The 21513-nt window shown below is 40.8% G+C and overlaps 1 protein-coding gene across 1 annotated transcript in view; it reads right to left on the reverse strand.

Annotated features, from left to right (window-relative positions):
• Positions 1-8643: 8643 nt before the first annotated feature.
• The window catches only part of UXS1 (UDP-glucuronate decarboxylase 1), a 98034-nt gene continuing 85164 nt past the window's right edge, over positions 8644-21513 (reverse strand). The window contains exons 12-15 of the mRNA XM_054010455.1: positions 18907-18967; positions 17283-17340; positions 12397-12500; positions 8644-9458 (exon numbers count right to left, since the gene is read on the reverse strand). Coding sequence (XP_053866430.1) covers positions 9327-9458; positions 12397-12500; positions 17283-17340; positions 18907-18967 — 355 coding nt within the window. The 3' untranslated portion in view covers positions 8644-9326. The remainder of the gene's footprint in view (positions 9459-12396; positions 12501-17282; positions 17341-18906; positions 18968-21513) is intronic.

Genomic DNA, 21513 nt, shown 5'->3' on the forward strand with positions numbered 1-21513 from the left:
TGGCCCTATAGGAAGCCTTTATTAGGGTTTAAATGAATCTAAGAGGACACCCTCAAAGACATGAGAGTTTCAGAATGAGTATAAAGGGTGCTGTAAATGGAGGAGTTAGAGGAGAAGTTGGGTGGCCTCAGGATATTGACACTGGGGTAGGGGGGTGAGGCTGATGAACAGGAAGACACGTTCTGTAAATCCAGTCAGGAACTTGTGGCAAACTGGGGCTTGAAGTAAATAAGAATTTCCAGCACCGTGCATAACTATAATGTCTCCATGCCAGCTATCATGTCTCCTAAGCCTTAGCCATTATTTATCTTGTGTCCGCAGCCAACCCCAGCAGATGTAGTATGATGGAGAACCACCCAGCAACCCAAGCAGTACATGAGTGCAGGGATGCACTCTGGAGGCAGATGCTTGGAGATGGAAACAGATTTTTAAAAATGCTAGTTAGTTTTCCTTTGCACCTGGCCCCACCTGCTTTTATGCAGATGAAAGCTGGCTAAACTTACACACAGAAAATGTTTCCTTTTATGTTTTGGATCGTTTGCATATAGGCTCCCACCTATGGAGCCTATGTGCAAATAGTTACACCAATTTAATTAAATTTAGTTTAACTTTATCATGTAGACAAGGCCTCAGCTACCATTTTACACTGCATTAAGTAGGCTTCTTTTGACACCATGTCTTACACGAGTGAAAAATGCTAGTTTTGGAAGCTTTTCTCACCCTTCTGTGTCTCTGCTAAAAATCAGCAGGGCTTTAGAACATTCAACTGAAGTTGGTGATTTCCCCCCCAAAATTTCAGACCTCAACATCCAGTGAAAGGAAACATCGTCAACAATTTCAAAAATATTACACGTTCTTTCGGAACCTCCTTTGACACAAATTTAAACCAAAAAGGAACTATACTGCCCCCGTTTTGGTCCTGAGATAAAAGCTTTGTTTTTTAGAAAGGGTTTTAAACTACATATCGTATTAAAATAAGTTATTATATAAGTCTATGAAAATCCTCAAAGTTATTTATTTTAACTTCTCCAAAATGGTTCTGGCCAGAAAAAACAGCCAACGAGAGGCCACATGTTCCCCTCTTCTCATATGCAGACAATATAGATAGCCCATTGGCAAATTATAGAAATGTAGGCCTGGAAGTGACCAAGATAGGTCAACTAGTCCAGCCACCTGCACTGAGGCAGAACTAAGTGTGACGGGTTCAGTCACAGAGACTCCGTTGAGGCTGTCACTGACATGTTGGAATTACCTCTGAGCCCGTTTTCCATTGCCAGCTTGGGACTCCAGGACCCTGCCTTGTTGAGCCAGACACACTAGCCTGCTGCAACACAGACCCAGGTCTGGTCCATGCCCCCAAAGCTGCAGACTTTAACCAAAAGCTGCTCAGCAGCTCACCTATCTCCAGCACCCAGACACCCAGAACCCCATGGGATCCAAAGCTCAAATAAATCCATTTTACTCTGTATAAAGCTTATACAGGGTAAACTCAAATTGTTTGCCCACTATAACACTGATAGAGAGATATGAACAGCTGTTTGCTCCCCCAAGTATTAATCACTTACTCTGGGTTTACTAATAAACAAAACTGATTTTATTAAGTATAAAAGTAGGATTTAAGTGGTTTCGAGTAATAACAGACAGAACAAAGTAAGTTACCAAGCAAAATAAAACAAAACACACAAGTCTAAGCCTAAGACATTAAGAAACTGAATACAGGTAAAATCTCACCCTTAGAGATGTTCCAATAAGCTTCTTTCACAGACTAGACTTCCTTCTAGTCTGGGCCCAATCCTTTCCCCTGGTACAGTTCTTGTTAGTTCCAGCTCAGGTGGTAACTAGGGGATTTCTCATGACTGACAGCCCCCTTTGTTCTGTTCCACCCTCTTTTATATCTTTGGCACAAGGCGGGAATCCTTTGTCTCTCTCTAGGTTCCTACCCTTCCTTTTAAATGGAAAAGCACCAGGTTTAAGATGGATTCCTTTTCAGATGACATGATCACATGTCACTGTAAGACCTCCTTCTTCATTACCTAGTAGCTGGAAGACCTGTACATAGGAAGGCTTGCAGGTAAACAAACCCATTCACAGTTCATTGATTCTGAAGCACCCTTAATGGCTTCCACTTAACATGTTTACATCAGTAATACAAGTTTATATTTTATTCTCCTAACTCCAGACATAGAAATAATACATGCAAACAAATAGGATGACCACACTCAGTAGATCATAAACTTTGTATTGATACCTTACAAGAGACTTTTTGCATGAAGCATATTTTAGTTACATCATATTCACACTTATAAACATATTTCCATAAAACATATGGAGTGCAACATCACACTAAGTGCCTAGCTCAGCCTTGACAGGTGTTTGGCTAACCTGTTCTTAAAAACCTCTAGTGATGGAGCTTCCACAACTTTCCTAGGTAATTTGTTCCAGCGCTTAGCTAACTTAATAGTTAGGAAGTTTTTCATAATGTTTAACGTAAATCTCCCTTGCTACAATTTAAGTCCATTACTACTTGTGCTGTCCTCAGCAGTTAAGGAGAACACTATCAATCACCCTACATAAGAAAATAAAACAGCCATACTGGGCCAGACCAATGGCCCATCTAGCCCCGTATCCTGTCTTCTGACAGTGGCCAATGCCAGGTGCTTCAGAGGTAATGAATAGAACACTCAATCATCGAGTGTTCTATTCATTACCTCTGTTGTCCACTCAAGCTTCTGACAACAGAGGCTAGCGATATTTGGAGCAGGGTGTTCCATCCCTGTTTTGGCTAATATCCATTGATGGACCTATGAACTTCTCTAGTTCTTTTTTGAACCCTGTTATGGGTTTGGCCTTCACAACATCCCTGGCAACAAGTTCTACAGGTTGACTGGGCATTTTGTGAAGAAGTATTTCCTGTTGTTTGTTTTAAACCTGCTTCCTATTAATTTCATTGGGTGACTCCTGGTTCATGTATTATATAAAGGAGTAAATAACATTTCCGTATTCACTTTCTCCACACCAGTCACGATTTTTATAGATCTCTATGATATCGCCCCTTACTTGTCTCTTTGCCAAGCTGAAAAGTCCAGTCTTTAATCTCTCCTCATAAGGAAGCTGTTCTAGACCCCAATCCTTTTTGTTGCCCTTCTTGAAATCCTGTCCTCCAAAGCGCTTGCAACTCCTCCCATCTTGGTATAGTGTGCAAACTTTATGTATGTATTTGCTATGCTATTATCTAAATCATTTATGAAGATATTGAATAGAACCAGACCCAGGACAAATTCCTGCCAGTGGATACTTCATATACCCTTCCAGCTTGATTGTGAACCATTGATGATTACTCTCCAGCTTTTCCAACCAGTTGTACACCCATTTCCTAGTAGGTTCATCTAGGCTATATTTCACTAGTTTCCTTATCAGGAGGTCACATGAGGCAGTATCAACTGCCTTACTAAGATATATCACATCTTCTGCTTCCCCACAAGGCTTGTTACCCTGTCAAAGGATGTTAGATTGATTTGACATAATTTGTTCTTGACAAATCCATGTTGACTGCTCTTTATCGCCTTCTTTTCTTCTAGTTGCTTTGCTCCATTATCTTTCTAAGCAGCAGAGTTAAGCTGACTGGCCTATAATTCCCTGAGTTGTACTTGTTCCCCTTTTGACAAATAGGTACTATGTTTTCCCTTTGCCAGTCCTCTGGGATCGCTCCCATCCTCCATGAGTTCGCAAAGATAATTGCTAAAGGCTCAGAGAGCTCTTCAGGCAGTTCCTTAAGTGTTCTAGAGAATAACTTGCCTGGCCATTGTGGCCGTTGAAATCACACAGCTACCCTTACAAAATGGAAAAGCGGTCAGTGCGCAGTGAGAGCTCCCAAAGAATATGAACGGTTTGGCTGTGAGCCAGCTTTTAATGTTTCAAGACCTGACAAGGTCACATTCCTGCATGCTGAATCAGTAATTCAGACCAAGCGGTGGTCCTACCAATTTTCTGAGAAAGTGTACAATATGCCTGCAGGATCTCACTTCTTTTTCGAAAGACACCGCTAATAATGAACATTCCTATAGTGACTGTTAAATACATCCCCGGCCTCATGTACAGAGAAACATTTTCAACAACTGCCTGTCCACTTCTCCCTCACACACAAAGGCAGGCTCCCAACTATAGCTGGGCAACATTATTTTTTTAAAAAAAATGCAATTTTGGGTCAACTGAAACTGTTTGCAAATTCAGGACAAGACATTTCAGCCAAAAGAAAAGAGCGGTGAGGGTAGAGGAAAATGAAAACAAACAAAAACAAAAAACAGAACAAAACATTTTTGTTTTAAATTTAGCTAGAATTAGCTTTAAAAGATTTTTTTTTAAAAACCCAGCACCAACTAAAAACATTTTGTTGTTGTTTTGGCAAGAACCAAACACCAAATTGTCATTTCAGGGTGAACCAGCACAAAACGTGTTTCAGAGGTTTCTGTTTTGCCACTGAACTGAAGAGAGAGAAAAAAAAATCAATTATTTCCCCAGCTCTATTCCCAACCTCCTCTTCACACACACCCGGGCCGGCTCATGCTGCACAGCTTCCTTTCCTCTCTGTGGCTCTCTGGGCCACCAAGGTGCAGGAAGATGTTACCGAGAGCCCCCCGCACCCACAGGTCCCAGTGGCCCAGGCCAAGGGGACTCCTGAGCAGCAGCAACTGCCAGCTCAAACCATTGTGCCTGGGCTCACGCTCCCCTCCTCCAGGCTAGGCACCCTTCTCAGACCCAGTAAACCTTTCCCTTTTCCCCAGGAGAGTCCCAATTTCAGACACTTTTCTCATGGGCTCTTGAGTAGCAGTGTGAATTTCCAGGGAAAGAGACTCCAGCAAATGGGGAGTTAGACACGACCTTCCCTTCAACAGTCCTGGTCTCGCTGAGGTTGAAAAATATGTGCGGTCCTGCACTAACTCACTTATACCTTTGCACTCTTCCCACATAGGTGCAGTGGCTCTGGAACACTTTAGAATGGGGGTGCTGCGCCCCCCTTACCCCAGTCCAGCGCTGGGGCCAGGAGCAGGACGGTGGCTCCGGGAGGGCGGGGGATGCAGACAGGGTTAAGGGGGCTGAGGCTGGGGGTGGGAGCGGAGCCAGCAACATAAACCGGGACCATGATTTTAAGTCCATCACATTTATCACCTCTCTTCTATCTGTTCACCTTTGGGAGGAATTGTTCCACTCCCAATTTGTGTGCAATCATTTTGGATTCAAAATTCAGCTGTAACATTTTTTATTTTTTTTAACTGTGTTAATGAAATGCTCATGCAGCCTTGGTGAATGAATTCCTGTTTATCTACAGCATACACAGTAGGAGGTAAGGCTCCCCCCACTCTGCCCAACTAGTACTTCTGAGCCCTGGGAAGGAGAAGAGATCCCACACACTTTCTGTAGAGATAACAGGGGTAGTTTAGTATCTGGGTCCAATGCCAGTTTTGGTTTCCTTGCTGAGTCTGCCAATTAGAGCGAAGTGTGCTGGTGTTTTTAAGATGTGAAAACTGAAATGGAGACACAAAGTCTCCTAGTAATTGCTCATATTTACGCCTTCATGAGTGAAGCCTGTTTTCTGCAAAGGTGTTTATTTAATAAAGTTCCAACTTTTTTGGAACTCACTGTGAAAGGACCTTCTCTGCACACACACAAGCATCCTCTCTTCCACCCTACTCAGTCATGTTCAAACAAACCTTATCCTAAAGGCTGCAGCCTATTCTTAAAGGGACAGTTCCCACTAACCAAAATGCAACAAATATTAATACATTGTACAACTATATTTCACAAGTATATTTAAATTATCCCAGGTTCCTCACACTAATCCCTCCCCCGCCATGGGTCATGCATGAATTATGTTTGATCTACAACATGGAGATGCAGCACAGAGCTCTTCCTTTTTTGCTATAGTAGCTGCTGGTGGAGAAAAGCATATTATCCTCCCTGAGGAACATTTGGTCCATAGATGTAAAGTATTAACAGGGAATGTACTCAGATCTCTGGCTCTAAAAGCATGGACCTTTCCCATCTGAGCTAGGTGCAGATCTCAAATCTCTGTGTGATCTAGCCACTACAGAGTTCTATTTCTGATCGTGCCTGCAGTGACCATATCCAGCCTCTCTGTTATCTTAGCTGTACATCGTTACACTTTCCCTCTGGTAGGGTGCATGAACGTTTTGGTTAAGAACAGTTGTGAAGCACACACATTTTCATAGCAGTCATTGGAAGAGCTGGGTTTAGAACTCATGGGCTGTTGGCTTAGATCTCAGTGCACCTTCCCCTAGATTGCAGGGTGTATTTTGTGCAGGAGTCTCTTTCTGAAAATGCATGATATTTTACCAGGTATCTAGGAATGACACGTGACAGGTCTGAATTTATTGTCCTGTTTCCAAACACACATCCTTTTCTGCTGCCCCTTCCCAAATTCATGCCCTGCATCATCACATTCCCCTGTACCCAGCCAGGTCCTCATGTGATGATTAAAGGACCATCATTTTTCCTGAGAGCAGCCTGGCTTCAGCCCCATTGCAAATAGTGTGAAAAAACAGCCATCTTTGCTGGGGGAAGCCTCACTTCCACTAGCAAAGCCTCTAGGGAAATGGTTGCCATCTTGTTGAAGGTAGCCTGTGACTTGGTCCCATTAACAGTGTTGGGAGATAGCAGCCATTTTAGATAACGGCAAAATGGTTCAAGAAGGCAGAAATCAGAAAGCTGTGAGAACCCTTAAAAAACCCAAATATCACATTCACAATAAAAATCATGAGAGTTCTCACTAACCCCTCTGGTGAGTGTTGGGACAGCATGGCTCACACGCCGTGTGTGCTGCAGGGGTTTCAAAACGGGAGCCACAGCCGTGAGGAAAAGAGGAGCAGGGCACACAGCAATGGCAGAACAAGGCCTCAGGACAGCCCCTCTGATCCTAGTTATTGGAGAGCTGAGCAGGTGGATTTGAAATAACCTTGCAAAGATTCTCTCCTGGAAGGAAGCAGGAACAGCAGGGCTCCTTCTGCCTGGAGCCTGTGGGAAAAGCAACATGAAATTTTTCTTGGTTTGGCAAGAGCGTGCTCATTTCTCACCCTCACTGTGGTGTCTGGGCTCCTCACTCCCTTCCTTAGTGGCTATGGGAGTCTGACACCAGAAATCTCAGACTGTCAGCGAATGATACTTGAAAATAACCCACCATTTTATTTCAGTCTGGAGGTTTCAGTTTCACTTAGGACTTAAAGGCACCTCAAGTCTGGCAACAGTGAGCTTCATGGCATGCCTCTGCTTGGTGCACCTGACACTGCAGTGAGAGCTGGGAGTAGGAGTAGAAAACAAAGAACTTCAGCAAATAACACAGCATGAGGTCATCTATACTGAGCCATGCAAAGTAGGGCATGCCTTCATTTACCTAAAATCTCTAGATTTCCCAGCCTCCGTCTTATTAGGTCTGGCATCTGCCTTCCACTAGACTCTTTGGGGTGGCAGCAGCAGCTAGCTCAGGCTTCTCTTGGACAGCTCTCCCCATTTCACCTACTGAGGATGTGTGTAACGTCACGTAAGTATAGGGGGATCACAGGCAGCCCCATGTCCTCTATCTCACAGGCGCCAGCTCTGTCAAGTCCTGAGTAAACAGCCTGAAATTATACCTGAATTTCAGTATTAACCATCAGCACTATAATGCTGATTTGAAACTACCATTAACCATCACAAAGCTACTAACTGTGTTCAAATCTATGCTACTGCTACAATCTCAGATTTTGTTTCTGAGCAAGTGTGAAGGATGTCATTTTGGCAGAGACAGGAGATTGAACCCAGGGACCCCCAGAGCTAAAAGCAACAGTTTACAGCTTGAGCTAGAGAGCGTGGCGCTGAAGCTGAGAGCTGTAACACACTAATCTCTGCAGATCAAGCACTCAGGACAACACTCACAAACCACTGAGATACAAAAGCACAAGACAGACCTCCTCCAATTCTCATCCCCTTATGAAGACAGACTAGGTAGTGAGCAAACCTAACATCTTTAATAGCAAACCATTGAGATATTCTGTGGCCATTCTTGAAAGTGGACTTTTATCATGATTTCTTCTTTTTTCTACACCATCAAGAAGCATGCTTGTTGGTTTACAGTGCCAATAGAATGTCAGCTCTTGGGGGCCAGACCAGAGCCCTGATTTTTAAAGGTTTTCGGGCATTCCTCTGCTCAGCGTGGCAAAGTCCAGGGGATTTAGACGGCTAAGTCCCATTTTCAAAATGGACTTAGAAAGTTTTGTTTCTAAATAAAATACATGATTTCCCTCATGCTGGGGACGCTAAAGTTCCATTTTATGTTTTAAAGGCATCTTACACTTTTGCATTGTGACAATCTGGGTCTAATGCAAACAATGACATAAGCCTTAATTATAATAACCTGAGGGTTTTTTTTTTTTATTATTTTAAATACATGAACATCTTAGAGCCTTTCCCCAAGAATCATTTAAAAAAGAAATGTGATTATTTGAAAAGTGAAAAATATATCATTATTGGCCTTCAAACAGGATGACTTGTTTTTATAACTATTATGGATTTTTTTAAAATTAACATTTGCAATATGTACAGATAAAACACAAACTAGAGAACTATTTTAATTGAAAAACTGAAACCTGTAAGTAGAACTTTCCATATTTTATTAAAATAGCATATTCAACCACTGGTAACCAATAATACATTAACTTTCCCCCCCAGAGTACGCACAACACAGTAGCGATTTAAAATATCCTTATCCATGATAATCAATGAAAATAGTCCAAATTCAAGTGTGCAACTAAAACTAAACCTCTGAAAAAACTCTGATTTAAAGAATACATAAAGCTCTCATACAGAATTCTTTTATACCCCTATATACTAAATGCCAGTGTTTCACTCACCTGACAATACTGCTAGCTTTTTCTCTTATGCATAGTATAATGTCTCATTTATAGTACCCATTTTATAAATAAATTGGCATATCCCATCCCGTTTATATTCATCTTCAGCTTCACAAAGAAACCAGTAAATAAAACTGTCAAAGACAGTCACAACAAATGATCTCACAGCAAGATATAAAACTTGAAGATACTCAAAAGATTTTTCTACTCTATTTTACATAAAAAGACAGATTTAAAAAGTGCAAGGCAAGATTTGCAGTTTTTTTTTTTTTTAATTTTTAGGCACATCCACTTCTTTAAAGCAAGCTTCAGAATGAAATTCCAGTTTGTTCTTCATGATACCTGTAAAGTCTCTTTTTAAAAAAAGAAAAAAATTACATCCTGTCAAATGTAAAGTAGGGAATCTCCTGTCCAACGCAACAGTTTTCAGTTGTGTCTTGTTCTTCCTTTTTTTATCCTTGCAGGTTTCGGTTTGGGGATATATTGATTGTTTGCCTGATATTCGAGTTCTTTACGGAAGTAGTGAATTGCTTTATTTAAACCTTCTTCCAAGGGGACCTGTTTAAAGAAAGAAGAGATGGTCACATCAGCCTAAGATTCTGGCTACTCTCATAATAGTGCATTATTGTGGCTATCTTCTAAGCTATGAAAACGCTGCTTTGAAATCCTTTACTTTTTATCAATAAAAACACAAGTATCAGAGGGGTAGCCGTGTTAGTCACTTTTTACAGATCCAGACTAAGAGTCCCGTGGCACATTATAGATTAACAGAAGTATTGGAGCATAAGCTTTTATGGATGAATACCCACTTCGTCAGATGCATGTCTGACGAAGTGGGTATTCGCCCACGAAAGCTTATGCTCCAATACTTCTGTTAGTCTATAAGGTGCCACAGGACTCTTTGTCCCTAATAAAAACAGAGCCCCCACCCACTGGTTACAGTCTGTCTATGCATTTCTGATGCACCCATCACTGTAATATCTAGCTATCATTTACTAAATTAGAAAACGCCAACTCAGTCTGGAAATACCACATTTAGTACCAGGCAGTAACACTTAACCCAGTTTATGCCCAAATACAAACTTGGAGAATTCCTTAATGTGTTTGTAAGGAACAAAAGAGGAAAAAATGTAATTCAAAACAAGCCAAAAAACATTCTAAGAGAACATCCTCTAGATAATCTGTGTAAATGGTGAGGCCTAACTAAGTTTAAAGTAGAATACTACTTTAAATTGGTCCACTAAGAAATAGCAATGGGGATATCAACCACTAGGCAAAACTGACAGTAACCCATTAGGAACTGATCACCTTGCGCTCTCTAAAAGAGTTAATTAGATTCTAATAATTTGTGCGTAGTTAAGAGGAATAATATTTTTCTATTCGGTTTCTAGTCTTAAACAGTGTATTTTATACTCATGGGCACACAACAGAAATATTTAATTCCTTTTCCAAGTATAGTAGTCTCTGTTCTTATGTCACCAGCATGAATTGATACAGTGATAGCACTATAGAAATGCATACATTAACTACCAGTGCACTTCTCCGATTCACTACCAATCCTCATTCACCACTGGATAAGAGTACAAATGTCTATATCCTGTTAAAGTTGATAGAACATGATCTACTGCCACTGTGCCACTTTTTAAAAACAAATTAGGTTCTGAATGCCCCAGGCACACAGTGGAAGAGGAATCTCATTACATCAACAGTTTTGTTGTTGTTGTTTTTTTAAGACAGGATTTTGACCTGCTCATGCCCCACATTGAATCATTTCACACGGATGGAGAGGGGAAGTAGGCCTAAACTAAGCCCTTTCCCCCAGTTTTAGATGGGGGAAGGGTTCTCTTTGTAATAGTCAAGCTCTTGCTTTCAGCGGTGCTCAATGGCAGGTGTGTGAGTGAAATGTAGTCAGGAAGATCTGGGTGTTTCATCATTAGGATCATTATCAACCACAGATGTACTTCACTTTGCAGACCTTAATTCTTCAGAAAACAGCAAATCTTTATGCTGGTATCACCTGAGTACTGGCTAATTTCCAGGGATTTATTGGGATTCCAGTCAGGCAGGAGGGAAGGGGGCTGGGTCATGAAAGGTTGAAGGGTTTGTAGCCATTAATGGTGCACCTACCCTAGAACCAGTATCTGTTTTCTAGCAGCACTGTTGTTTTTAAAACAGTTTTCCAGCAAAGTTCTCTAGTGAAATCAAGGCTTAAGATTCAAGGCCAGGTTGTAACACTTGTCCTGGCCATTTGATTTGAGTGGCCCTGTGCAGTGTGGCCAGCTAGCCTCAAGGTAACGTAGGGAGAAAAGACGGTGTAATGCTGGCTTGGGAGGCCTTTCTTAAGAAAAGGCGATGAGTCGGTGTGTGCAGAAGGAGGTATTCAGGAAAGAGTACACATCACTGAGTGATACAATGGTACACCTCTACCCCGATATAATGTGACCCAATATAACACGAATTCGAATATAACACGGTAAAGCAGCGCTCCGGGGGAGCAGGGCTGCGCATTACGGCGGATCAAAGCAAGTCTGATATAACGTGGTTTCACCTATAACGTGGTAAGATTTTTTGGCTCCCGAGGACAGCGTTATATCGGGGTAGAGGTCTATTACAATACTATCTGTATTATTCCCAGCCTCTTAACGCAGCACAAGTATTTAAAAGCTTTTTTGGACAGTGACTGTACCTTAAGCAAATTTCACTGCTGCCTACAATAAATCCCAGATCTCCCCCACCTTTACCAAAGAGCATATACAACTAATTCTGAACCACAGTGAACAAATAGCTTAATTAATTCATCAAATATGTATTAAATTATTTTTGTCTATGGCAAATTCAGGGTGGAATTTCAAAAGGTTTAAATCTGTTCTCACAGAAGTCAATGATAAAACTCCCATTAACTTCAATGGGAGCAGAGGTAGGCCAACCTGAGCGGGTTCTCAAAATCCCATTGTTTGTATACTACCGCTTTGTCCAACTACCTAGTTTTTATTGGGTTCTTCTGCTATTCCTCACAATCCTCCAAGGTGACTAGATTAAACCTGATAAGCGCAGTAACATTTGCATATCTTTAAAAGGATCTTAAAAACCTCAACCCTTAAATGTTCTATTTCATTTTGTATTGAACAACATCCACATAATAAAAGCTAATTTCTCTTTAACAGGATAAGTGGAGGGGTAATTCATTATTACAATGCTTGGTCATGTATTTCATAGGTTGATAGATTTTAAGGCCAGGGACCTGTAATCATCTAGTCTGACCTCCTGCACAACTCAGGTCATAGAACTTTCCCCAGCACACATTTATTGAGTGTCCATGTAAGACTCAAGGCACTTTATAACCTTTACAATAATTGCCCTTGGAATTCTTTCCTCCACTTCCCCCAGTTCTTTAAGATGCTCTAATAACTGCAGGATATCTTCTTTTATAAAGGCAAGACAATCATCAGAAAAACCACAGGTTTACACACGACACTATTAATCTAGCTTTACATACCACAGGTTCCCAACCAAGCAATAACTTGGCTTTCTTGATGTCAGGCCTTCTTTTCTGGGGGTCATCTTGAGCTTCTGAGAGAAACTGGATTTCACTGCCACTACCTGTTGAATAAAATATTGCATTTGATTATCCTTTGTTTGCTATGCTTTCAACTTACACATTTCCCCAGTGGTGGTATGTCGTCCCTCTCAAGCTTATTTAGATTATTCCCGATTTTCCCCTCCAAAATGTCTTACACTGACATGACGGTCCTTCCAGCAAAGGTGGGATGAACCATTCAGGAGTGGCACTACAAAGTGACTCAAACACTTCCTCCTCCCCAATACTATTCATTTCTACTGTCTGCGGCGTGAAGAACCATGCACGAGTCTTGTATTCAGATCCCTTCATAGTAGCACATTGAGAACTTACTATGCAAGCCCAAAACATTCTGCATTATTGTATACAAATGTTTATTTGAGTTTAAAAATTTGTAGTCAGAGCAAAACAGAGCTAGTTAGTTAGTGAGCAGCAAATGGAGGGATTGTCTACCTGTCTAGTGGCACCATAGTGTTCTACCACACAAACAAGCTATGTCCAAGACTGGAGCGTTAAGGGGCTGAGCAAAATCACAGACAATTAAGAACATAAAAACGGCCATACTAGAACAGACCAAAGGTCCATCTAGCCCAGTATCCTGTCTTCTAACAGTGGCCAATGCCAGGTGCTCCAGAGGGAATGAATAGGACAGGTAATCATCAAGTGATCCATCCTGTCGCCCATTCCCAGCTTCTGGCAAACAAGAGGCTAGGGACACCATCCCTGACCATCCTGGCTAATAGCCAGTGATGGACCTATCCTCCATGAATTTATCAGTTCTTTTTTGAACTTGTTATAGTCTTGGCCTTCACAACATCCTCTGGCAAGGAGTTCCACAGGTTGACTGTGTGAAAAAGTACTTCCTTTTGATTGTTTTAAACCCGCTGCCTATTAATTTCACTTGGTGACCGCTAGTTTTTGTGTAATAAGAAGGAGTAAATAACACTTCCTTATTTACTTTCTCCACACCAGTCATGATTTTATTTACCTCAATCATATCCCCCCTTAGTCATCTTTTTTCCAAGCTGAAAAGTCCCAGTCTTATTAATCTATCTGTTCCAGAACCCTAATAATTTTTGTTGCCCTTTTCTGAACCTTTTCCAATTCCAATATATCTTTGAGATGTGGCGACCATATCTGCACACAGTATTCAAGATGTGGGCGTACCATGGGTTTAGAGGCAATATGATATTTTCTGTCTTATTATCTATCCCTTTCTTAATGATTCCCAACATTCTGTTCGCTTTTTTGACTGCCACTGCACACTGAGTGGATGTTTTCAGAGAACTATCCACAATGACGCCAAGATCTATTTCTTAAGTGGTAACAGCTAATTTAGACCCCATCATTTTATATGTATAGTTGGGATTATATTTTCCCATGTGCATTTCTTTGCACTTAACAACATTCAGAAGGGTAGCCGTGTTAGTCTGGATCTGTAAAAAGCAACAGAGTCCTGTGGCACCTTATAGACTAACAGATGTATTGGAGCAGAAGCTTTCATGGGTGAATACCCACTTGCATCTGACAAAGTGGGCATTCACCCACGAAAGCTTATGCTCCAATGTCTGAGAGTCTATAAGGTGCCACAGGACTCTTTGTTGCTCTATCAACATTGGATTTCATCTGCCATTTTGTTGCCCAGTCACCCAGTTTTGAGAAATCCTTTTGTAGCTCTTTGCAGTCTGCCTGGGACTTAACTATCTTGAGTAGTTTTGTATTATCTGCACATTTTGCCACCTCGCTGTTTACCCCCTTTTCCAGATCATTTATGAATATGTTGAATAGGATTGGCCCAGTACAGACCCCTGGGGGACACCACTATTTACCTCTCTCCATTCTGAAAACTGACCATTTAATTCCTACCCTTTGTTTCCTATCTTTTAACCAGTTACCAATCCATGAGAGGACCTTCCCTCTTATCCCATGACAGCTTACTTTGTTTAAGAGCCTTTGGTGAGGGACCATGTCAAAGGCTTTCTGAAACCTAAATACACTGGATCCCCCTTGTCCACATACGTGTTGACCCCCTTAAAGAATTCTAGTAGTTTGGTGAGGCATGATTTCCCTTTACAAAAACCATGTTGACTCTTCCAACAAATCTGTGTGTCTGACAATTTTGTTCTTTAGTATAGTTTCAACCAGTTTACCCAATACTGAAATCAGGCTTACCAGCCTGTAATTGCTGGGGTCACCTCTGGAGCCCTTTTTAAAAATTGGAGTCACATTAGCTATCCTCCAGTCATTTGGTACACCCAAAAAGAATGGCTCAGGTTTGGGAATCTCCCTCACATCCTCAACTGTGAAGACTGATGCAAAGAATTCATTTAATTTCTCCGCAACGGCCTTATCGTCCTTGAGTGCTCCTTTAGCAGTTGATCATCCAGTGGCCTCACTAGTTGTTTAGCAGGTTTCCTGCTTCTCACGTACTTAATTTTTTTTTTTTGCTATTACTTTTTGTAATAGCTGTTCTTCAAATTCTTTTTTGGCCTTCCTAATTATATTTTTACACTTCATTTGCCAGAGTTTATGCTCCTTTCTATTTTCCTCACTAAGATTTAACTTCCACTTTTTAAAGGATGCCTTTTTGCCTATCACTGCTTGGCTTACTTCTTTGTTTAGCCACAGTGGCACTTCTTTGGTTCTCTTACTATGTTTTTTAATTTGGGGTATACATTTAAGTTGAGCCTCTTTTTACATTTAAGTTGAGTCTTTAAAAAGTTTCCATGCAGCTTGCAGGGATTTTACTTTGGTGCTGTACCTTTTAATTTCTGTTTAACTAATATCCTCATTTTTGTGTAGTTCCCCTTTTTGAAATTAAATGCTAAACTGTTGGGCCGCTGTGGTGTTTTCCCTGCCACAGGGATGTTAAATTTAATTATAATATGGTCACTATTACCAAGCAGTCCAGCTATATTCACCTCTTGGACCCGATCCTGTGCTTCATTTAGGAAATAAATCAAGAATTCCCTCTCCTCTTGTGGGTTCCAGGACAAGCTGCTCCAAAAAGCAGTCATTTAAGGTGTCAAGAAACTCTCTCTGCATCCCGTCCTGAGGTGACATGAGTCATTGTGGGGATAGTTGAAACCCCCCATTATTATTAAGTTTTTAAATTTTAATAGCCCCTCTAGTCTCCCTGAGCATTTCATAGTCACTATCACCATCCTGGTCAGGTGGTCGGTAATATATCCCTACTGCTATATTTTTAGTATTCGAGCATGGAATTCTATGGTACAGTTTGGTTCATTTAAGATTTTTTACTTCACTTGATTCTACACTTTCTTTCACATATAGTGCTATTCCCCCAACAGCACAACCTGTTCTGTCCTTCCGATATATTTTGCACCCTGGTATCACTGTGTCCCATTGATTATCCTCATTCCACCAACTTTCTGTGATGCCTCTTGAATCAATATCCTCATTTAATACGAGGCACTCTAGTTCACCCATCTTATTATTTAGATTTCTAGCATTGGTATACAAGCACTTTAAAAACTTGCCACTTTTTAGCTGTCTCCCATTACATGATGTAATTGAATGAGACTTTTTCATTTGACTGTTTCTCATCAGATCCTACTTGTATTTTACCATCTTCCATCCTCTCCTGCTTACTAGAGCATAGAGAATCTCCATTAGTAGATCCTCCTATAAGGGATCTCTTTGTCTGAACCACGTGCTCCTCCACACCTGTCAGCTTTCCCCCAGCCCTTAGTTTAAAAACTGCTCTACGACCTTTTTAATGTTAAGTGCCAGCAATCTGGTTTCATTTTGGTTTAGGTGGAGCCCACCCTTTCTGTATAGGCTCCCCCTTTCCCAAAAGGTTTCCCAGTTCCTAAAAAATCTAAACCCTGCCTCCCTACACCATCATCTCATCCACCCATTGAGACCCTGCAGTTCTGCCTAACTGGCCCTGTGTGTGGAACTGGAAGCACTGTCTTACCTAGCAGCCTAAATTCAGGATTCAATAATGCTGTAAAGGCAGCACACACAACAGCAGGAACACAGGGCGAGAGGTAGGGACTGCCAAATAATCTCCAGCATCCCCTCCAGCCAAGTGAAAGGGAGAGTCTGATGGGCGCTGGAATGAATCACTTCTAGCTTCCAGGTCGGTATAGGGGAAGAAAAACTGTCATCACAGCACGAGACTTTTGATGGTGGTATAGAGAGAAACTCGTGGAATGTGAGGAGGATTCCTGGACGAATCTACCCAAACAGTATTTGTGTTTTAGTTCCGGAGATAATAAATTTCATTCACATTCAGCTCAGTTTAGACTTTTTCAATGACTGCATTTACGGCAGGAGTTGGTGTCTTGTACTGAACTTTTATCTAAAATAGTCATAGCATCTCTCCTTCCTATTGCTGCCAGAATTTGTGTAGTACACCTGCCAGGGATCATCTTACATTTTCTTTTCGTTCTTAAAAGAAGAAAACCCATGCATAGAGAAGTCTACCTGGGGTCAGACCAGAATGGGGAGCAATATTCAGAACTACCTGGTAGTCCCTCTCAGAATGGGCATGAATTGTACCAGTACATGACAAACTACCACATACGAAATAAATATTCATTCTTTTCTTCATACAGTATTTTATGTATAATTGAAAATCTGAACTAAATTCTAAATTCTTAATCTAATATTTAATTACAGAATCAGTAGACAAATATCCTTGGTAAAACTGCTGTTTAGCAACGGAAAGAAACAGATTCAATTAGTCTTATGTATTATACATACTTTAATGAAGTAATTATCATCCGATAATATAAGCACTCTATGAACTTCACCCAATAATTACTTGTCATACTTACCAACAAGTTTTTTAATTAATTGGGCAAATTCTAGGATACTGTGCTCTTCTGGGTTCCCCTAAGAAGGAAGTGGATACAGGTTACAAGAGAAATTACAAAGCATCTCTAAAAATGCGTATTTTGTGATTTGCCAGGAGTCACTATGAGGATAGTAACCAAATACATGAATGAACTAAAATTCATAGATTACAAGGCCAGAAGGGTCTGACCTCCTGTATAACAAGCCAGAAAACTGCCCTAATAGAATTCCTGTTTGAACGAGAGCATCTCTTTGAAGAGACATCCAAACTTGATTTAAAAATTGCCAGTGATGGAAAATGTACCACCAAATTTGGTAAATTGTTCCAAGGGTTAATTATCCTCAAAGAGGCACTACATCTCAATTCTACTTTGAAAAGTAACCAGAACCACTTATAAACAAAAAAATTCTGGTTCCCCACATCTTTTTAAACAACATGGTAGGTAATGGGTCTTCAAAGACACATAACAAAATGCATTTTCGAGGGTGGGATTTTGAAAAGCATTCATTGGTGGCCTAACTCTGGCTCCCAATGAAGTCAATGGAAGTTTTACCATTTCAATAGCAGCAGAGTCAAGGCAACAGAGCGTTTTTGAAAACCCGGCTCCCAAGTTGAGTCTATTTAGTCATCCAAAAAAGAAACTATAGGTTTTCAAAGGTTTTCGGGTGTTCTTTAATTGTGCACGTCCCCCTTTTTCCATATGCTTTAGCTTCATGAGATGCACATTTTGCTTTCCATGAGACTCCCAAGGGAAAAACCATCAGTTTTTCAAGAGCTGACTTCAGCAGTATGCCATACGCTTCTAAATATTATAATTTCAAACTGTGACTAGATAAACCACGGATATGTTATAATTGCTTTGGAAATAGCCATCCACATTTAATCTCTATTACTGATGATACTTTAGCACAATACCATAAAAGGGGGGGAGGGGCACATTCACAACAACAACAAAAAATGAAGCTTCTGGAGCAGCAGCAGGTTAATGAATTACAACAGTATGTCACCAATGGTTTCAGATCGCACTTTTGATGTATAGAAATGAGGGTGGTCTTCAACTGCATTTCTGAAGTGTCTTAAAATAACTTACTCCCTGCCCCCCCCTTTCTAATACAGTAGAACCCCGTTTATCTGACTTTCTATTATCCGGCTCTCTGTGTTAACTGGACAACCAGAACACACAGATCCAGAGGGGAGTGATCTCTCCAGTGGCCACTAGATGGTGCTGCAGCATTGCACTTTCCCTTTCTCTGTTTTTTCCAGATTTTTGATTATCCAATCTGCCCCCAGTCCCAATTAGATTGGATAAACGGGATTCTGCTGTATTGCATATTGAGCAAAAAGCTTAAATCAATTAAAACTCAAAACATATTGCAAAATTCTCTGATTCTTGAGACAGTGATCAGATCTAAGGATCAGATAGGAGCCCAGCAAGTACTACGCCAAATCTCTTATATGTAAAGTGAACATAGGGTTTTTTTGGGCATAATGGGAAGTATTTTTGCTGCATTTAATTCTTGTAAAAGTTAACACCAATGACAAGCAAGAAAGCAAAAACTAGACTACTGTGAAGTAAATGTAGCAGAACAGAACTGTATGCTCACCAAGTTGACAGGACTGCTGACGTTACTGTTCATTAAGGCCACCAACCCATTCACAAGATCACTGCAAAGGGGAAAGCAGGGACTGAGTAAATATCCATTTCTCTTTAAATAGTCATTTTATTCAAAGAGATCCATATCGCTAGAACCCCACTGAAGCAATATAATTAGATGAAGAATGGAGAAATCAAAACCTGCAAGTAAAATGGATTTTATGCATTTTGTAGATTTCAAGTGGAAGTCCACATTTCATACCAACCGGTAACACTGGTCTACAATTTTTGAGAAGTTGTCTGCTTCAGAGATAAAATGTGCTATTTATTATGTATTTTGATGTGCTGAATTCAAATATGACAATTAAAACAACTGATTGGCTACTGTTTCTAAGATATTTAAGTTTTTACATTTTATGTCAATGTATATTGTGTAGATAGTAGAGTTTTAATCATAAATTGTAAACCTAGGTCTTTTCATGTGTTTATGGTTGCTTTACATGATAATATTTCACCTGTCCTGTTTATGTAACACTTTAAAAATCAGCAAAAGAGTTATATAAATAAAATTTATTATGAAACAAAAGGCAAAAAACTATTATGTACATAGCTTAGTCCTATTCAGTGTCTACTCGGCGCTTCTTGGCTTGTCTCTTGTATTCATTAAATGGAGCATCTCTTGTCACTGTCCAGCAATAGACTGCAAGCATTGATGGGCTCCATTTGCCCTGATAGCGTTTCTCCATTGTTGCAATGTCCTGGTGAAATCGCTCGCCGTGCTCGTCGCTCACTGCTCCGCAGTTCGGTGGAAAACAATCTAGATGAGAGTGCAAAAAATATATCTTTAGTGACATGTTGCAATCAAGGCTTTTGTATGCCTTGAGGTGGTTTTCCACCAACAACCTGTAGTTGTCTGCCTTGTTTTTTCTGAGAAAATTTATTGCCATTAACTGGAAGGCTTTCCATGCCGTCTTTTCCTTGCAACGCAGCGCATGGTCAAATGCATCACCTCGAAGAAGTTAACGAATCTGAGGACCAACAAAGACACCTTCCTTTATCTTAGCTTCACTTAACCTTGGAAATTTTCCACGGAGGTACTTGAAAGCTGCTGGTGTTTTGTCAATGGCCTTGACAAAGTTCTTCATCAGATCCAGCTTGATGTGTAAGGGTGGTAACAAAATCTTCCTTGATTCGACAAGTGGTGGATGCTGAACACTTTTCCTCCCAGGCTCCAATGACTGTCGGAGTGGCCAATCTTTCTGGATGTAGTGGGAATCTCTTGCACGACTATCCCATTCGCAGAGAAAACAGCAGTACTTTGTGTATCCAGTCTGCAGACCAAGCAAGAGAGCAACAACCTTCAAATTGCCACAAAGCTGCCACTGATGTTGGTCATAGTTTATGCACCTCAAAAGTTGTTTCATGTTGTTTCCTTCATATGGACTTCATGACCAACTGGAATTGATGGCAAAACATTGCCATTATGCAGTAAAACAGCTTTAAGACTCGTCTTCGATGAATCAATGAACAGTCTCCACTCATCTGGATCGTGAACGATGTTGAGGGCTGCCATCACACCATCGATGTTGTTGCAGGCTACAAGATCACCTTCCATGAAGAAGAATGGGAAAAGATCCTTTTGACGATCACGGAACATGGAAACCCTAACATCACCTGCCAGGAGATTCCACTGCTGTAGTCTGGAGCCCAACAGCTCTGCCTTACTCTTGGGTAGTTCCAAATCCCTGACAAGGTCATTCAGTTCACCTTGTGTTATGAGGTGTGGTTCAGAGGAGGAGGATGGGAGAAAATGTGGGTCCTGTGACATTGATGGTTCAGGACCAGAAGTTTCATCCTCTTCCTTGTCTGACTGAAGTGAGAATGATTCTGGTGCATCAGGAACCGGCAGTCCTTCTCTGTGGGGTACTGGGCGTATAGCTGATGGAATGTTTGGATAATGCACAGTCCACTTTTTCTTCTTTGACACACCTTTCCCAACTGGAAGCACCATGCAGAAGTAACAATTGCTGGTATGATCTGTTGGCTCTCTCCAAATCATTTGCACTGCAAAAGGCATAGATTTCCTTTTCCTGTTCAAGCACTGGCGAAGATCTGTTGCACAAGTGTTGCAGCATATGTGTGGGGCCCACCTCGTCCTGATCTCCAATTTTGCAGCCAAAATAAAAGTGATAGGCTTTCTTAACCATAGTGGTTATACTGCGCTCTTGTGATGCAAAAGTCACTTCACCACAAACATAGCAGAAGTTATCTGCACTGTTCACACAAGTACGAGGCATCTCTGCTCATTTTGGCTAAACAGAAACGTGTCCCTTTGCAAAATCAAATACTGACAAATAAGAGAGCACGACACTGTATGATTTCTAGAGCTGATATAGGGCAATTTGTTCAGCAGAGTGATGTAAGCTTTGTTATGATTGCATCATCCATGACTTCTAGGAATAACATGATGCAATTCATATCATGTATGACGCAATACCAGCTTCAGATTGCATCATTCATTGTTTTGCCTAAAAAGCAAGTGCTGTCCAAACCCAGCCATAGATTTATTCATAGATCCAGTCAAAGATGTATTTTAGTCATTTCTGGTTTAAATTGA

This window comes from Malaclemys terrapin, chromosome 1 (assembly GCF_027887155.1).
Source record: "Malaclemys terrapin pileata isolate rMalTer1 chromosome 1, rMalTer1.hap1, whole genome shotgun sequence".
Taxonomy (NCBI): Eukaryota; Metazoa; Chordata; order Testudines; family Emydidae; genus Malaclemys; species Malaclemys terrapin.